Genomic DNA, 15,521 nt, shown 5'->3' with positions numbered 1-15,521 from the left:
GAAGTAGAAGCCGTGAAACAAAAAAACTAGCATTCTCAACTTCAACTTCTTTAAAGTACTTATTGACTTTTTACACAAACGGTACGAATAAGTGCTTCTAGCTCATAAATCCAGAAGCCGGACTTTTAAGCCCCGGCCAAAACCCACCTAATACTGTCCCAAACATATACTATCCGTTGTGTTGTACAGAGTATCTTTTTTGATAAATCCCCTCTTAACACATTCCTAAGGCTACGTGAATGTTGTATTCCTAAGGCTAAACAGACATAAGCTCAAGAATGTGAGCTTTTTTTCACTTCTAGTTCTCTTGAGAGCTGATATGTTCTGTTGGGTTAATTAGCACAAGAAACACATTATTAACTGTAACTAGCTGATAGCAAAAGATTAACAGAAGAAGCCTTAGAACAAGTCTAGCCATCATCGTTATCATCTTTTCATATAATTAATCATCTATTCAAATAAAATCATATAATCATACTACTATATACTTGAACCCATCACTAATACCATTTCTATTTCAAAAGTCAACTGTAATTTTGTTATGCCCATTCTGAAACAATATAAATATGTCCACTCCCACCACTTATTCATCCACAAACTAACAACATCAAACCTCACTTGCACCTTACATATGGCACCTCCCCTTTCATTTCCTCTGCTTCTTCTCACACTAATAATCTTCTCTTCAACTACATTCTCTTCGTCCCAAGCAACAAAAACTTCACAGATTATCACCCGAGATCTTTACAAATCAATCTTTTTGCATAAAGACGACTCTGCATGTCCAGCTAACCACTTCTACGGTTATTCTGCTTTCATCAAAGCAACCAAACGCTTCCCCAGTTTTGGCAATTCTGGAAGCCTTGCAACCCGAAAGCGCGAAATAGCAGCGTTTCTTGCACAAATCTCCCACGAGACCACTGGAGGATGGGCCACTGCACCGGACGGACCGTATTCTTGGGGTCTGTGTTACAAGGAAGAGATTAGTCCTGGGAGTAGCTACTGTGATTCCACGGACCTGCAATGGCCTTGTTATCCTAACAAAACTTATCACGGAAGAGGACCTATTCAGCTTTCATGGTACTAGTGTCTTTCTCTACTAAACTCAATCATTTCAAAATGTTCCTTTTCCTTCTAAAGCACCATCTAGCTGGATACCTCACTAGTTACAGAGTCTAACTACAATTAGAAACATGGCTTGATACTTCAATGCTAGGAATCTAGGATTTTACGAGATTAATGAATACTGTGCACAAGAACTGGTCACTTGATACAGTATCATTTCCACATAAGTTCCGATAGACTTGTATGACATTAGAGTGTTACTGAAACTAGCTTGTAGGATAAAAATTTAAGTCACTTTCATTGATGAACAACCTGCCGCCTCCACAACTAATACGAAATCACCCAAAATTTATTAAATTGATAAGCAGGAACTACGGGGATCTGCAGTTGTATTCTAGTATTCTACTCATTCAAACTTTTATTGGAACCTTCCTTGTATGTAGATGTCAACTGTGTGCAACTGATATTTTTATGAAGTAACCTCTACCCAAGCGTTGTTGACTTCTGCACGTGTGTGACAAATAATAACTAACTCAAACAGGCCAGCTGCTAATCGTTTTTTTATAATTTTTAGTATGAATTTGGATATAAGTGGAATGATAAAAGAAATTACAAAAAAATTATGCAAATAACAATGATCTTATAGGATGAACTTGACATGTGCAGGAATTTCAACTATGGTCCTGCTGGAAAGGCCTTGGGATTCGACGGTCTCAAAACGCCAGAACTCGTATCCAACAGCTCTGTGACCGCATTCAAAACTGCGCTCTGGTTCTGGATGACTGAGCAAAAGCCAAAGCCATCGTGCCACGACGTCATGACAGGGAAATACAAGCCCACTGCTGCCGACTTGGCTGCTAATCGGACAGCCGGATACGGGTTGGTTACAAATATAATTAACGGGGGACTAGAATGCGGTATAGTTAGTGATGCAAGGGTCAATGATAGAATAGGGTATTTCCAGAGATATGCCAAATTGTTCAAGGTTGACACTGGACCTAATTTGGATTGTGAGTCTCAGAAATCATTTTAATCAATGTATTCCGCCTTCGTTTCAATAATAGATATGCGTATATCTCACCCTCTCGCAACTTATCAACGAGCAAGTTACACATACAAAATCGAGATAGGACAAATAAATATACAAGACAACAAGTAATGTACAAAAAAACAAAACTAAAATGTTGAAAGTGTTGTATTCAATAGTAGTTTTCATTCTCAGAGAAACATAAACAATAGTAGTATAAAATTGTTAAAGTAGTTACATTCCAGAAAATGATGGATGATGGCTGATACTTTAGTAGACGGCATGAGAAGTGGAGCCTCTGAGTTTTTGTTTTTTTTTGTCCGGCCAAGGCAATTTGGGATAAAATATAGCAAAGGGTTCTCACTATGTTTTCTAGAACACATTAATTAACTGAATTTGTATATAAGTAGTAAAGAAACTACTCCTGGTAAAATTTTAGCTACTAGCTGTTTTTATTGTCAACAGCTATACAGGAAATTCCAAAATACAAGAGTCCAAGATGAGATAATCAAATTAGGGAAGTAACTGATGTGAGAATCAAAGTACGAAATGCGCCACCTTCGCAACCCTAAAGCGAAAGGTTGTGGTAGAATTTATCAGCATCTTTAGTTGGTCATGCTCAACTGCTTCCGCAATTTGGCCTTCGCTCTGCAGTTTTTCAAGTCCTCAAAACTGCTTATGAGCTTATCATCATCTAGATGAATGATAATTCCAATATATAGAACGGGAAATCTTGTTCCTAACGCAGGTGAACTTGGAGTCATTGAGCGGAAAAGCGTCTCATCAAAGAAATGTATGATTTATCAAATTACCTGCGCAGGCTGTGGCTGTCATCTAGGTCCTAATGTGTCACAGAAGTAGTGCCTGTAACGGTGAGATACAAGTTTACGGGGCCGTTTGGACGAGTTTAAAAGAAGTAGCTTTTTGCTTAAACCAAAGGAGTGGAGTAGAATTGAGAAGTAAAAGCAAAATTTTAACTTTTAAGTTTTTTTTAGTGTTTGGATAGTTTGACTTCTAAGATAAGTCCAAGAGTGCCCTATATTGATGTCCTAAATCAAAATTTAAGGCACATGAAGCAAATCAATGCTACAACAATGTCCAAGTGGTGCCTCAAAACACTAGGACATGTAACAAGTGCCTTATTTTTGAGGCTCCACTATGCATGCCCTATCAATAAAAAAAATAGTTTCGTATCATTCCACTACATCTCTCTCCTCCCTCTTTTTCATTTCCCTCAAATAACAATTCAAATATATATTATTATTTTAGTAACAGGGCACAATAGTGAGGCATGTTGTTGGACTTGATACATTAAGATAATCTCTTAAGTCACTAGGACACAATATTTTATTATATTTATAAAGCATTTGCTAGGACACTGTGGACTTGCTCTAAGTTGGTACAGTTTTTAGTATTATAATTATTTTTAAATTTTTTTATATTGATAATAGATAAAACTTGGTAATAAATTAAAATACAAAATGATTGAAATATATTTTAAAAGTAATAAAACTTGATACAAAATAATTAAACTTTAACGCATAATAATTGAAATACAAAATAATTAAACTTGATATTTTTTAAAATAGTTTTTTCCATTAATAATAGATAAAACTAGGTAACAAATAAAATAAATCAAAAAAGTATTTTTTTTTTTTTGGTTTATTTTAGAATTAGAAAATATCGTAGGGTGAAGGGGTTAGATTGTTTTGTTTCTCACGAGACACGAAAGAAGAGAGAAGCAAAAAAAGAAGCAAAGGAACGTAGCTTCTCACTTCCAGCACTGAAATCCCAAAAAAAAAAAAGCACTTCGACTTTTTTATCCAAACAGACCTCGGGCTCCTGAAGTGGGCTTCTCCTTCAAAAAAGCGAGTACTTCTTCAATCCAAACACCCCCTGTGACTTATCAGCTTCAGTTAAAATTCTTATTCATCGAGGCTTGTCTTGAATAAAATTCCAAAAATATTTCCGGGCGTCGCTCACATAGGATGAAGAAGTGACAACATCATCATCATATTTCATTGATAATGACATGATCCTCCTCTTTATCAACAGGCACATCATCAACACAGATTGAAAAACTACCACACTCTTCATCACCTGTAAGTAGAGGTGGCAATATGGTTGCAAAACCATTAAACCAATCCAAACCAAACCAAAAATGTGGATTTGGATCAATATAAAATCACATTTAAAAAAATGGATTTGGTTTGGTTTCTAATCTCATATTTCTCACAAAATATGGGTCTAACCACATTTCTTGGGGAAATGAAGGAGCCTACGTTAGTATGTTATTAATATCCATCAAAGTAACGGCAGTTTTATAAGAAAAACACAAATTGCGAATTCTATAATGATGGGGCTGCTTTATATTTGGTGTAGGAAATAATAACGAGAGAGATTTTGTAGAATATCAATACACACACTGTGCAGACACGCACTGTGCTTTAGCGGAGGCGGTTGTTTTATTTCTCATTCTTCAATCTGTGGGGCCCACTCTCCTCGTCCCAATCTATTAGAACCAACAATCTACTGTTCATCCATAACTGTGTAGCAGTTCCCCTTGGTCGATTTTGTGTTTCTTTCATTTTTGAATTTTGTTTGTTGACAGAGCTGCTGGCTTTTTCCTTAAACTTAAAATAGTTTATCCATAATTCAAACTAAAACCATAACCATATTTATTGAAATATGGTTTGAAAATAGTTTTGGTTCACTTATCCAAACTAAATCCATTTCATTAGAACCAAAACCAAAGCAAAACCACATTTTGCCACCTCTACCTGTAAGAATGACAACATCATCATCATATTACATTGATAATGACATGATCCTCCTCTTTATCAACAAGCACATCATCAACACAGATTGAAAAACTACCACACTCTTCATCACCTGTAAGAATGATAGTACTTATGTCATCTTCAACCTGGAAAGATGAAAATAGAGAAGATTCGGTTTGCCATGTAGTAGGATAACTAGCCAACTGTGTGATTTGAGCCTCCATAATCAATATTTTAGCTTTAAGTTCCTTAATCATCTTGATACTCTCTTCAAAACTTCTCTGAAAGTTCATAATACCATCCTCAAAACTCATGTTCATATTTATCAACATATCGCATACCTCATTCGTCTGATTTGATAGCACATCTACATTGGTAAGAGGAACTTGTAGCTCTTGTTGTAGTTGATGAGTATATAGATATTCTTGAAATTATGATTGCTCATATTGAGGTTGATAGTATTGTTGCTCATGCGACACATATTGTTGTAGTGGCGGTTCTTCATTGTGTTGTTGCTGAAATTGGTGTTTATCATGATATGAGAAATTCTGAATATTATTATCCATGAAAGAGAAATCTGGTTGATCCATTCATTGTTGATCACAAGAATCAAAGTACTGATTATAATTTGTACCCATGTTCATCTTGATAATCATTCACTTGTCCCAACTGAAAATTTTGAGAATTGAAAACATTATATGAACATTCATAATCATAGTGACCCTAAACACCACAAATTTAACAGAAGTTGTAAGTCTTAAGGACAACTTGTGAGATCTTGTTGATACTAAGTAAAAGTGTAATAGGCTATGTAGCTTAGTGAGGCATTTTAACGAGTATATGCCTCGACTACGGAAGATAGAAGTGCAGAGTTATCAGCTTCCTCCGTTGTAAATTTGTACGAACATACCAAAGCCAAAAAACGTGGTAAAATCTACCTCTCTTGAAACAGAAATCCCAAAGAGTTTTTGGTGCCGCTGTCGGGGAGACTCTATTAATTTTGTTTAGTTATTTAGACCGTTAAAAGGACATTAAACATTAAGGTTAAAAGGAACATGTAATGTATTGTAATGTACTCCCTCCGTCCTCTTTTATATGTCATTTTTGATTTTTATCAGTCAAATTGATTATATTTTGACAGAAATTTACATATATTATTCAATAGAAAAAAACAATAATAAATATATCATCATAAAGTATGTTTAGTCTACTTTATTATGCAACTTTCATTTTAAAAATAACAAACTGATAATTTGTAATGTTTAGTCAAAAATTAGTCAATTTGACATATTAAAAATCAAAATGGACATGTAAAAGGGGACCAAGAGAATATTCTTTGAGGGTCAAAAGAAACATCTAATGTATTCATTAGGGGTTAAAAGAAACGAGCAAAATTGATGTTAAATAATAATTGTCAAGTTTATTTTCTGTTATATATTATTTTTTGACTTCATCCCGATACGAGGCCTAATCAAAACATATCGGAGGGTTGAATCGGGTGAGTTAAACATTGAGTTCGCATCTGTACGCATCTATATAATAACAATCTCTTAAGATTAATTATACTCCTTCCGTCCCAATTTATTTGTTTTGTTTGATTTTTTACGGTCAAATTGACCAAACTCTTTACATATATAAAATAATTTGAAAAAATTATAAAAAATATATTAATAGAATCTATATACATTCTAATTTAAAATGTATTTTTCCGATTTTCAAGATCATATAAGTATAATTACTAAATGCCGGTCAAAATTTGTTCAATTTGACCACAAAAAGTCAAACAAGATAGATAAATCGGAATAGAGGGAGTATTTTTTTTCATTATAACGGACACGTGCCCTCAAACCCCAAATCCTAATTAGCAATTATTAAACGCGATATTCCCGAATTATAAACGGGAGGAAAACAAGTGAAGATGAAGTAAAGTTATAAAACTTCCACTTCTTTTTGTGCGCCGAGTTTTTTAAAAGAACGAAAACAAGTTAAAATGGATGCAATTATAACATAATTTCACTTCAAAACTTTTACTCTAAAAATAGATAAAAGTGAAAATATATTTTATTTTTACTTACATTTACTTTTTTCCCTACTAAAAAAATTTCGAGAGCAAGGCCAAGAAAAACTAATTTAAATTATTCTTACAACTAAGCGCGAAAAATCGTTAATCTATTGTCATGAGCTTAACATTTTTTTTCATTTTATGCCCCGAGTTTGAGACGCATACAGTGGTCTCTCCCCCAACTTATTTTCCCGCGTCCGTGGTGCATATTGATCTCCCTCCCGTTTAAATTTCAACCTCTCCCCGATCGCAAATCACATATCGGAGCTTCTAACCACCGCTTCCGCTTACTAGAGCGCCGTTCCGGTATGTTTATCACCGCTTGCTTATTTTTACCGGCTCCTTATGTATCAATTTTTATCATTTGCATATCTCTCCTCACTCTTAATTACAAACACACTCTCACCAAAAGACACACACACACACACAGAGAGAGAGAGAGAGAGAGAGAGAGAGAGAGAAGACTACTTGAATTGTGATAATGTTTTATTTTTCCAAGTAAATTTCTGTCTGTAATCATTGATTTCGATTAGTACGGACTGTTTGTGTCATTCTAATTTTGTGTTTATGTACGCATTCGTTTATATATGTATGATACATCTAGGGTTTTGATGCTCGATTGGTTGATTTACTCGATTCCAAAGTGCTTCGCTTAGAAACATATATGAAGAGTATCTGACTATAGAAACTTTTGTAATATGCTCATGATTTGTATTTTACAAAGCTGTATTTGTCTATATTAAGACGTAAGCAGCTGAGCGCTTGCTTTTTTACATCCTATACACCCTGTCTTGACTCCGATTTCACGTGATTTAAGTTTGTTATTTCTTCTTAAGTTTACTTTTGTGGTTTTTTACACTTGGTAGTTTCTGTTTGTTGTAATTTGTTGCAGCATGTCATATTTTAGTAATAGCAAGATGTATTTATGGATTCATATTGTTAATACTAGGATACAATGAGTCAGTGTCGGAGTTTTGGGAGTAATTACCATCCGAGTAGTCAATCCAGGAAGGTGTCTATAGGGATTGTGGTGGATCAGTTTGCAAAAAAGCCTAGTGACATAAGAGAATATGGTGCTGTGCCGTTTACAGGGAATCTGGGCTCTAGCAAAGAGAATACTAATGAAGAAACGCGCAAGAATGGGAAGGGCAAAGATGCAGGTAAAGAAAAGGAGAGTGAGGCTGCAGTGCATGAGGCTTCCCTGTTGGTTGCCACTCCAACCGGAGTTTTTGATCCAAAACAGGGTCAGAGATACAATGTTCCAAACAATTCACCGAAAAACACCAGGAAATTTAATTCCAGTCAAATGTCGGTTTTAAAGTCTGATGATGGACAGCAAAAGAAGTTTGGCAGTGTTACTTATGGCAAGAAGGGACAGAGAGATGGTAGCTCTAACAGGGTTGAGGAAGTTTCATTTGCAATTGGTCAAAAATTAAAAGATCCAGTTGAAGAAGTGGTGCTGGAGAAACCCGTGTATACAGAAAAACAGGGACATGAAGCTTTACGGATGAAGATTTGGGAAGCGTTGGCAGCTGTTTCAACACCAACCAAGGAATTATCCAACTCTCAGACTAAAAACAATTGCACTGATAATTTAGAGCCAGAACAGAAAAGTGATGAAAAGAAAAGTTCTGCTGTTAAGCCCAGACAGAATTCTGATACAATAGAAAGTGATTCTGACGGTCCGAGTCATACCATGAAGAGGCCAGTGACACGATCTTTAACTCGGAAGAGACCTACTAAAGTCCAACAACACAAGACCACAAATGCACCTTCATCTAGTGATAGACATAAGCAGATAGAAAAAACTACATTCTTTTTTAATGAAGGATTGTCTAGGAGAACTACTTCTGCTACCATTGGCGGTTCTTCTGGTTCCAGGGGCAGAAAGAAAAACTGTTCCACAATTGAACCACGCAAGTTGCATTTTCCTAAAAGCAGCAATGCATCTGAGACTTTCCATGTAACTGATACTGGGTATATGGAAGATCATATTGACAGTTCATCTGGATTCAAAAAAGGTACTGGTAGACACTCTTACCAATTCCCATTTATTGAGAAGACTGATAAGCCGGGTGGTAATTTTGAATCAATATTTCCAAAAAGTGTGGATGAACAAGTGGATGGTATCGGTCCATCACTGAGGAACAATGGAGAGCCTCATTTTGATTTTAACAGTCCTACGCACAGAGTAAACACCCCCACAGAAACCTGTTTTGGTGGCTTGTCTCCAAATAATAAACAAGGAGATCAGGAGGATGTCTATAGTCCTATGAAGGGAATAATTAATATGGAAAATATCCGGAGCTTTAAGAGTTTCTATGCTTCAGATCCAAATAGCAAGAAAAGCAACGAAGCAAAAGAGATATCTGTATCCTATCTAAAGATGCTGGTTACTAGTGACATGTTTTTAATTTTTTACATCATTATTTCAATTTTATTGTTTGTCCTTGATTAACCTATAGGAGGATGAAGTAGAGCAAGAAGACTTTTCTTCAGAGCCTCAGTTTAATTTCAAACCTCCAACGCTTGGTTTGCAACCTCCTGCAGAATCTTGTTTTGGAGGCTCGTCATTAAAAACTAACCAGGGGAAACAGGAGGATGTCAATAGACCTACGAAGGTAGTATACAACATGAAAAATATTCGAAGATTCAGTAATTTCTTTGCTTCAAAATCGGACAGTAACAAAGAGAACAAGAAAACAGAAGTATCTGTATCCTTTATAAAGTTGCTGATTCGATATTAAATCAGTGTCATGTTCTGTTTCTAATCTGTATTATTATGCATTCTTTTTTCTTTTCCTTGATTAAATTATAGGATGATGAGGTAGAGCATGAAAATTCTCCTGTAGAGCCTCGGTTTGATTTCAAAAGTCATACACTTGGAATGAACACCCCCACAAAAACCTGTTTTGATGGCTTCTCGCCAATAAATGACCAGGGAAAACAGGAGGATGTATGTAGTCCTATGAAGGGAGTACTTCAGAGTGGAAAATTCCCGCGGTTTCAGAACTTCTTTGCTTCACAGCCAGAAAGTAACGAGAACAAAAAAAGAGAAATATCTGTATCCTTCCATAAGATGGCATGTTCTGATTTCTAGTGTTTTTGAGTCTCTATATCTTTTGGTTTTCCTTAATTGAACCTCTAGGATGATGAGGTAGAGCAGGAAGAATCTCCTGTTGAGAAATCACTTCCCAGCCAGAAAGTAATGAACACAGCCAACATTCTTTCTACACCGTCATCTGAAGAAGATGGTTCTGAAAGCTCTGATGAAGGTTCACCTAATCACCTACTTGATATTATTTGTTTCGACGCCAGTGCCAAATTTGTATATGCTGAGTTTGAACATAACAATCTTTGGGACCTTGCTTTCAATTTATTAAGCTGTTGTATCTTCTCTACTGTTGTTTCTTATGACAACCATATTCAGATCTCTATATATTTGTTTGAAATATCTCTTGATTTCACATGTTTTTAACTTTCATTTCAATTTTATCAAAGATGAGCTAAGCATGTACTATGTACAGTTGTTCAAAATCCCTCATCATCGAATGATGGTACATGCTTAGCAGTCAAGTGGCTTATTAGCACAGAGGAGATTACTTTCAGTAATATCTTAGCCACTATGATGTCACTTTGAATAATAGTCCATCGGATCCTATACTTTGTGACTCTACTGAATAATACCTCATAGAACTAATTGACATCCATCCATGTAAGAAAGCCATAAGCCATGATTACAGCACCTGAGCTTCTACTTCAAATACTTTATAATTCAATAATCAGTGAACTTGTACGTAGAAATTATTATATGTACCAGTGTTCGTTCCATAGGCATTCTGATAGCTTTACTCGATGGTTCAGCTGAAAGCATGCTGGTTAGTGGATTATAATTTTTGGGATTGTACCCAGTTAGATAATATATTATTGGTTTCTGCAGGTCCAAGTGAAGCTGAAACACCAGAAATTGCTACAGCTCAGCAACCAGAAATTCTATTCCATCCAACTAAGAGATGTCGGCTCAATGATGGTGCTGATGCTACCGTATACAGTCCCCCATCTTCTCCAAAAGGTATTATTTTTAAAACTTTGCTCGTCTTTGGCTTTTGATTGCTCTTGATATTCATTTTCTGCTGCACTAATATCACAGTGTCTGAAAACTTCTATGAGCTTCCCTCTGAAATGAATGAAGAGGATGGGCTGGCTAGGTAATATTTCTTGTTGGATACATCAATAAGCATTCCATGGAATAAAACATGTAGATAACTCTCTACCATATATGAGATCTTTCACTTTTGATCTGTTTTCTTCCAGAGCTGTTTCTTTGTTTGCTATGGTTTTGAAACGAGTTAAAAGCAAGATGAAGTCTGTAGCTAACAGAAGATCTGCGGAAATTTTGACTTCTGTTGCCACGGAAATGCATCTACAGTTGCAGAATGCTGAATCTCAGATCCAAACTGATTTGTATGTAATCTAAATTGAAATGTTAGAAGTGAATTTACTTTGTCCTTAATCTACACCCTGGATGATGTTTCAGGTGGAAGCTAAGTGGCATTGGTAAAACAAAAAGGAGACGTCTAGAGATTAGATTCCAAGGTGATTGACCAGTAAGATTGTAATTAGTTGTTATTTAGCTACTTACTAGTCTATACTCTAACACGGACACCTGAAGATGGTAACCGTAATTTATTTGGAGATATGGTATATTTGAGATGTGGCATATTTTAAGTCTTGTGATTTTTGCTTAGATTGCACAATTTCTGATCCATCAGCAATCTGCATATTATGTAGTCACTCACATTATAGCTGGTGACATTAAGTTCTCTGTTTGTGTGATAAGGAATGGGTTAGAAATTTATTTTTTGAACGAAAAATATCAAGTTACCAGTGCATATATACAGATTGTTGCTATTGACAGTTATATATATTTTTTTCAAAAAAATAATTTACTGTTATTATCTGCAATTAGTAATGGTATTGCTACTACTCCTGGGTTGTGAATCCTTACTGGTACACTTTCTCTGCAATTCTTGATTTTGTCCGTCATTTAATGCTAGATATCTACCTCATTTTAAACAAGTATTAATCTTTTAACATATTATTGACTACTTAACTCTTGAACAAAATAATTGATTTTTTGTAAAAGAGTTCGTGTAATTTGGCTGAGCTCATCTATATATAGTCTTGTTCAATTGTAGATTGTGTGAGGATTAGTCTTATAAGTAACAATCTCTATAATTAAATACAGCTACCTGTTGCCTATGTTTTGGTCTGTGTAAGGATCATCAAAATTTGCAAAATAAACATATGGCCTAAATGAAAATGTAAAGCAATCTTTTACCTGATCCTTTGTTTGGTAGTACATGGATTAGCATGTCCTGAAACATATCACATGGAAAGTAAGTATAAACTTTCCATGGATCTGTCTACCTTACAATGTTAATTCTAAATTGATTTGCTGGTCAAATTACCAAACATATATAGCAATATGGAACAAAATACATTTAATGAAACATTCTGTTGTTAAGGAGTTTTAAATTCCAAGCATCCTTGTTTATTCACTATAGGTTGTCGTCGCATTCTTTGTCGTCTTCCATGTGTATGTGTGTCCCCTTTTTGAATTGTAGACCGTAGCTACAATTAGTGAATATCAATGCAGAGCAACAGGAACAACTCAAAGGCATATACGAAAGGTTCAGAAATGAGGTTAATATGCATCTTCAGGATTGCCGAAGTACTTTTGAAGAGTTGGAATCACAGCAGACAGAGTTTAGAGATATTGTTGAGAAACAAAGTATGTCATCTTCTTTTTATATAATATTCTGAAGTAGATTTTATTTATTGTGTTGATCGACTTGCATTGTCTTGTAAGTTGTATGATGTATCTGTTTTACAATGCTAGTGTGCTATTGATATGTTCAAGCAGGTTCCAGTTATTTATTCTGCGTCTCTTTTTAAAAGCATTTTTGCCAAGTTTGAACAACATTATGAAACCAAATCAATCAAATTTATTATTAATAAGGTTAAAAATGATGTGTATATAGAATCATGGAAGTTGTGAACAAGCTTCCTATGTTAAATGATACTTTACTATGCTTGTTACTTTTTCTTTTGAAAGTGCTCAGCTAACAATCAAGCCTAATCTTCTTTATTTACGAGATAGATATTATGTTTCATGTGAAAAATTGTCAAGAGTTAGCAAGCTTTCCTTGATCAACTCGCCTATGATGCTAGGCAGCTCGAGTTACATGACTAAAAGTTTTAAATTAAATTTGGCTGCGAAGTGGATATAGATTCCCCCCCCCCCCCCCCCCCCCCCCCCCCTTTCATCTCTTTAAGAATATTAATTATGATTCTTTGAAAGCTCTGTTTTGAATTTAATTATCTTTTATTTGATCTATATTATCAGAAGCATCACATGGTAAACTTATGTTGGAAGCGGAACAAGCAATCAAAACCCAACTTGATGGTGCTGAAAGAAGAATAACGACGGTCCACAAGGTGATTTTCTTCCCTTACAAATTTAACAGCATGACTCGAGCAATGTTTCATGCGTTGTTTATTCACCCGGATTTGAATCTGATAGCCACCTTGTCAAGTTGTTATGGTTCTGCAGAGTACACTCTAATCCAGATATCCATTCTGGTGACCGTATAATTTATGCTTTTTTTTCTTTCATTTTTAATTAAATAATTGCTACATGTGATCAGATTATTGCAGATTCAGATTGTTATATTATGTTTTTTAATCTTATATACAAGATAGTCTAGAAAAAAAGGACACAAGATCTACTATACTCTTGATTCTCACTCGCTAAAACTCCATAATTAATGTTCTTGTATATTAGTTACATAGGCCACAACTTATGAAATTTATCATTAAGATGACAGTATAGAAAGAGTATGAAACAGCGGTAAACTGTTCAACTCTGTAATCTTAAATTGTGCATATGCCAGTAATAGTTTCTTATGAACTTGTAATTTCAATGTGGCATTCTTGCAACTGGTACTATTTGCTGCAGTCGGCAAGGCAAAAGATGCTTCAACTGAGATATGTGATAGCAGAGTGTCTAAAAGAGGACGTCCTCTACTAATGTGTATAGCCTATTGGTTTTGAGCAACATCGAGATGATGCCAGGAGTTGGTGAAGAGCCTGAAAGTTTTAGTTGAACCTAAGAACTTAATTGTATAGTTAAAAGTAACAGCTTTAGACTTGGCTCATTTTTTCTTATGTCAACGCGTACATTGTTCTTCAACCTGGCCACATATATCTCCTGGGCTGTTACATAAGCCTTCGTAGTCTCTGGTCACCTCAACATATATATCTTTACAGTTTATATATTAATAGCTACTCCACTTGAGAAGTTCTGTATTATGCTTTTTGACACCTTTTGTAAATCTGACCAGAGAATGCATCAAGGTGCATTTATTATGATCTAGTTCTCTGCTGTTGATGCTTTTGCGTAAATAGCTATTACAAATATGAAATCTGCATTTGGTTCTAATTTGGTTTCGTTCTAATATAGTGAATATATTAGAAAAACTTTGTCACATATGGCTACTCTACGCCATGACATACCTCATTCTCAACATTTGCAATACTTTATACCTCAATTCCTGCTTCACAAAACCTTTACTACGAATCAGCAAAGTGAACGCGTTTTCTATTGTTTATGTCCCCCTAATAGTATATTGTTTACACAAACAAACACGATATAGGACCCCACAGATTTATATTCATGTTAGTAATATTTTATGACGTTAACAGATTTGGTAAGTACGTGGATAACAGTGTATTTAATCCCAACCACCTTATAACTTATAACGCCGAATTAAGACGATACGAGAGGGGCAGGGGTAGCACGTGTTGGAACATTGCTGCTTGTATTTTTAAATAAGTTTAAACTAATTCTTTCTTGATCAACAAATCAATATGTTGAGCTAATTAGTGAAATACTAATACCAAGTTACCACCCTTCCTCGAAGCCTTGGACGTTTTATACTTTCACAGACTGAAAATTTATATGGAGTATCTTAACTCTTAAGCATCGAGTAATACAAGAAACACTGACTCACACAGTCATATCAAGTACTATAATCTATTAGTTTTATTCTGATACTTTATATTATCACTTCATCACTTCACTTCTACTAGGCTCATTCCGTGTATTGCATCAAATATATCAAACCACACACACATTACACACACGAATGCATATATACGAAAAATTCCATGTCTTTTCTAGACGTTTCAAATTTGGTTTCCTCAATCGGTTACAACACGTCATAAATTCATATTTGTCAAATAATAATATATATTTTTAATTATTCATTTAGTTATTGTGAGCTCAATACAATATTTCATAAAATTCATTCTTATATGGAGTTCGCAATATAACATTATAGACTATTAATTCGGGTTGGGTCGGATTCCGGTGAACATGGGTTCTGGTAAGGGGTTGGCCACCCCTTACCCCCCCTTCCCTCCGTCCCTGGTGAACATGGGTTGGGTTGGGCGGGTTTTTGGAAAAAAACGACCCAACCCAATTAGTTCGGGTTAATAAAAGCTTAACCCGTTAACTGAAAAA

At 35.1% G+C, this 15,521-nt stretch overlaps 2 protein-coding genes across 4 annotated transcripts; both read left to right on the top strand.

Annotated features, from left to right (window-relative positions):
• Positions 1-578: 578 nt before the first annotated feature.
• On the top strand, positions 579-2,156 carry LOC108208365 (chitinase 10). The gene is made up of 2 exons (XM_017378895.2): positions 579-1,080; positions 1,732-2,156. The coding sequence occupies exons 1-2, from the start codon at positions 632-634 to the stop codon at positions 2,096-2,098; spliced, it is 816 nt and encodes a 271-aa protein (XP_017234384.1). The 5' UTR covers positions 579-631; the 3' UTR covers positions 2,099-2,156.
• Positions 2,157-7,098: 4,942 nt separating this feature from the next.
• Positions 7,099-14,414, top strand: LOC108208166 (meiosis-specific protein ASY3). Of its 3 annotated transcripts, none has more exons than XM_064087184.1 (12): positions 7,099-7,240; positions 7,884-9,305; positions 9,400-9,555; positions 9,753-9,998; positions 10,083-10,209; positions 10,875-11,006; positions 11,085-11,142; positions 11,249-11,398; positions 11,472-11,530; positions 12,594-12,728; positions 13,344-13,435; positions 13,956-14,414. In XM_064087184.1, exons 2-12 carry the CDS (start codon positions 7,890-7,892, stop codon positions 14,025-14,027), a joined length of 2,643 nt encoding a protein of 880 aa, XP_063943254.1. In that variant the 5' UTR covers positions 7,099-7,240; positions 7,884-7,889; the 3' UTR covers positions 14,028-14,414. The 3 variants fall into 3 exon arrangements, with proteins under 3 accessions (XP_063943254.1, XP_017234157.1, XP_063943255.1); XM_017378668.2 differs by having other exon boundaries at positions 9,400-9,648; XM_064087185.1 differs by lacking the exon at positions 9,753-9,998 and having other exon boundaries at positions 9,400-9,648.
• The last annotated feature ends 1,107 nt before the right edge of the window (positions 14,415-15,521 follow it).

Source organism: Daucus carota, chromosome 2 (assembly GCF_001625215.2).
Source record: "Daucus carota subsp. sativus chromosome 2, DH1 v3.0, whole genome shotgun sequence".
In the NCBI taxonomy this organism is placed as follows: Eukaryota; Viridiplantae; Streptophyta; class Magnoliopsida; order Apiales; family Apiaceae; genus Daucus; species Daucus carota.
The sequence above is the reverse complement of the archived record's forward strand: the minus strand, read 5'-3'. Positions and strand labels throughout refer to the sequence as shown.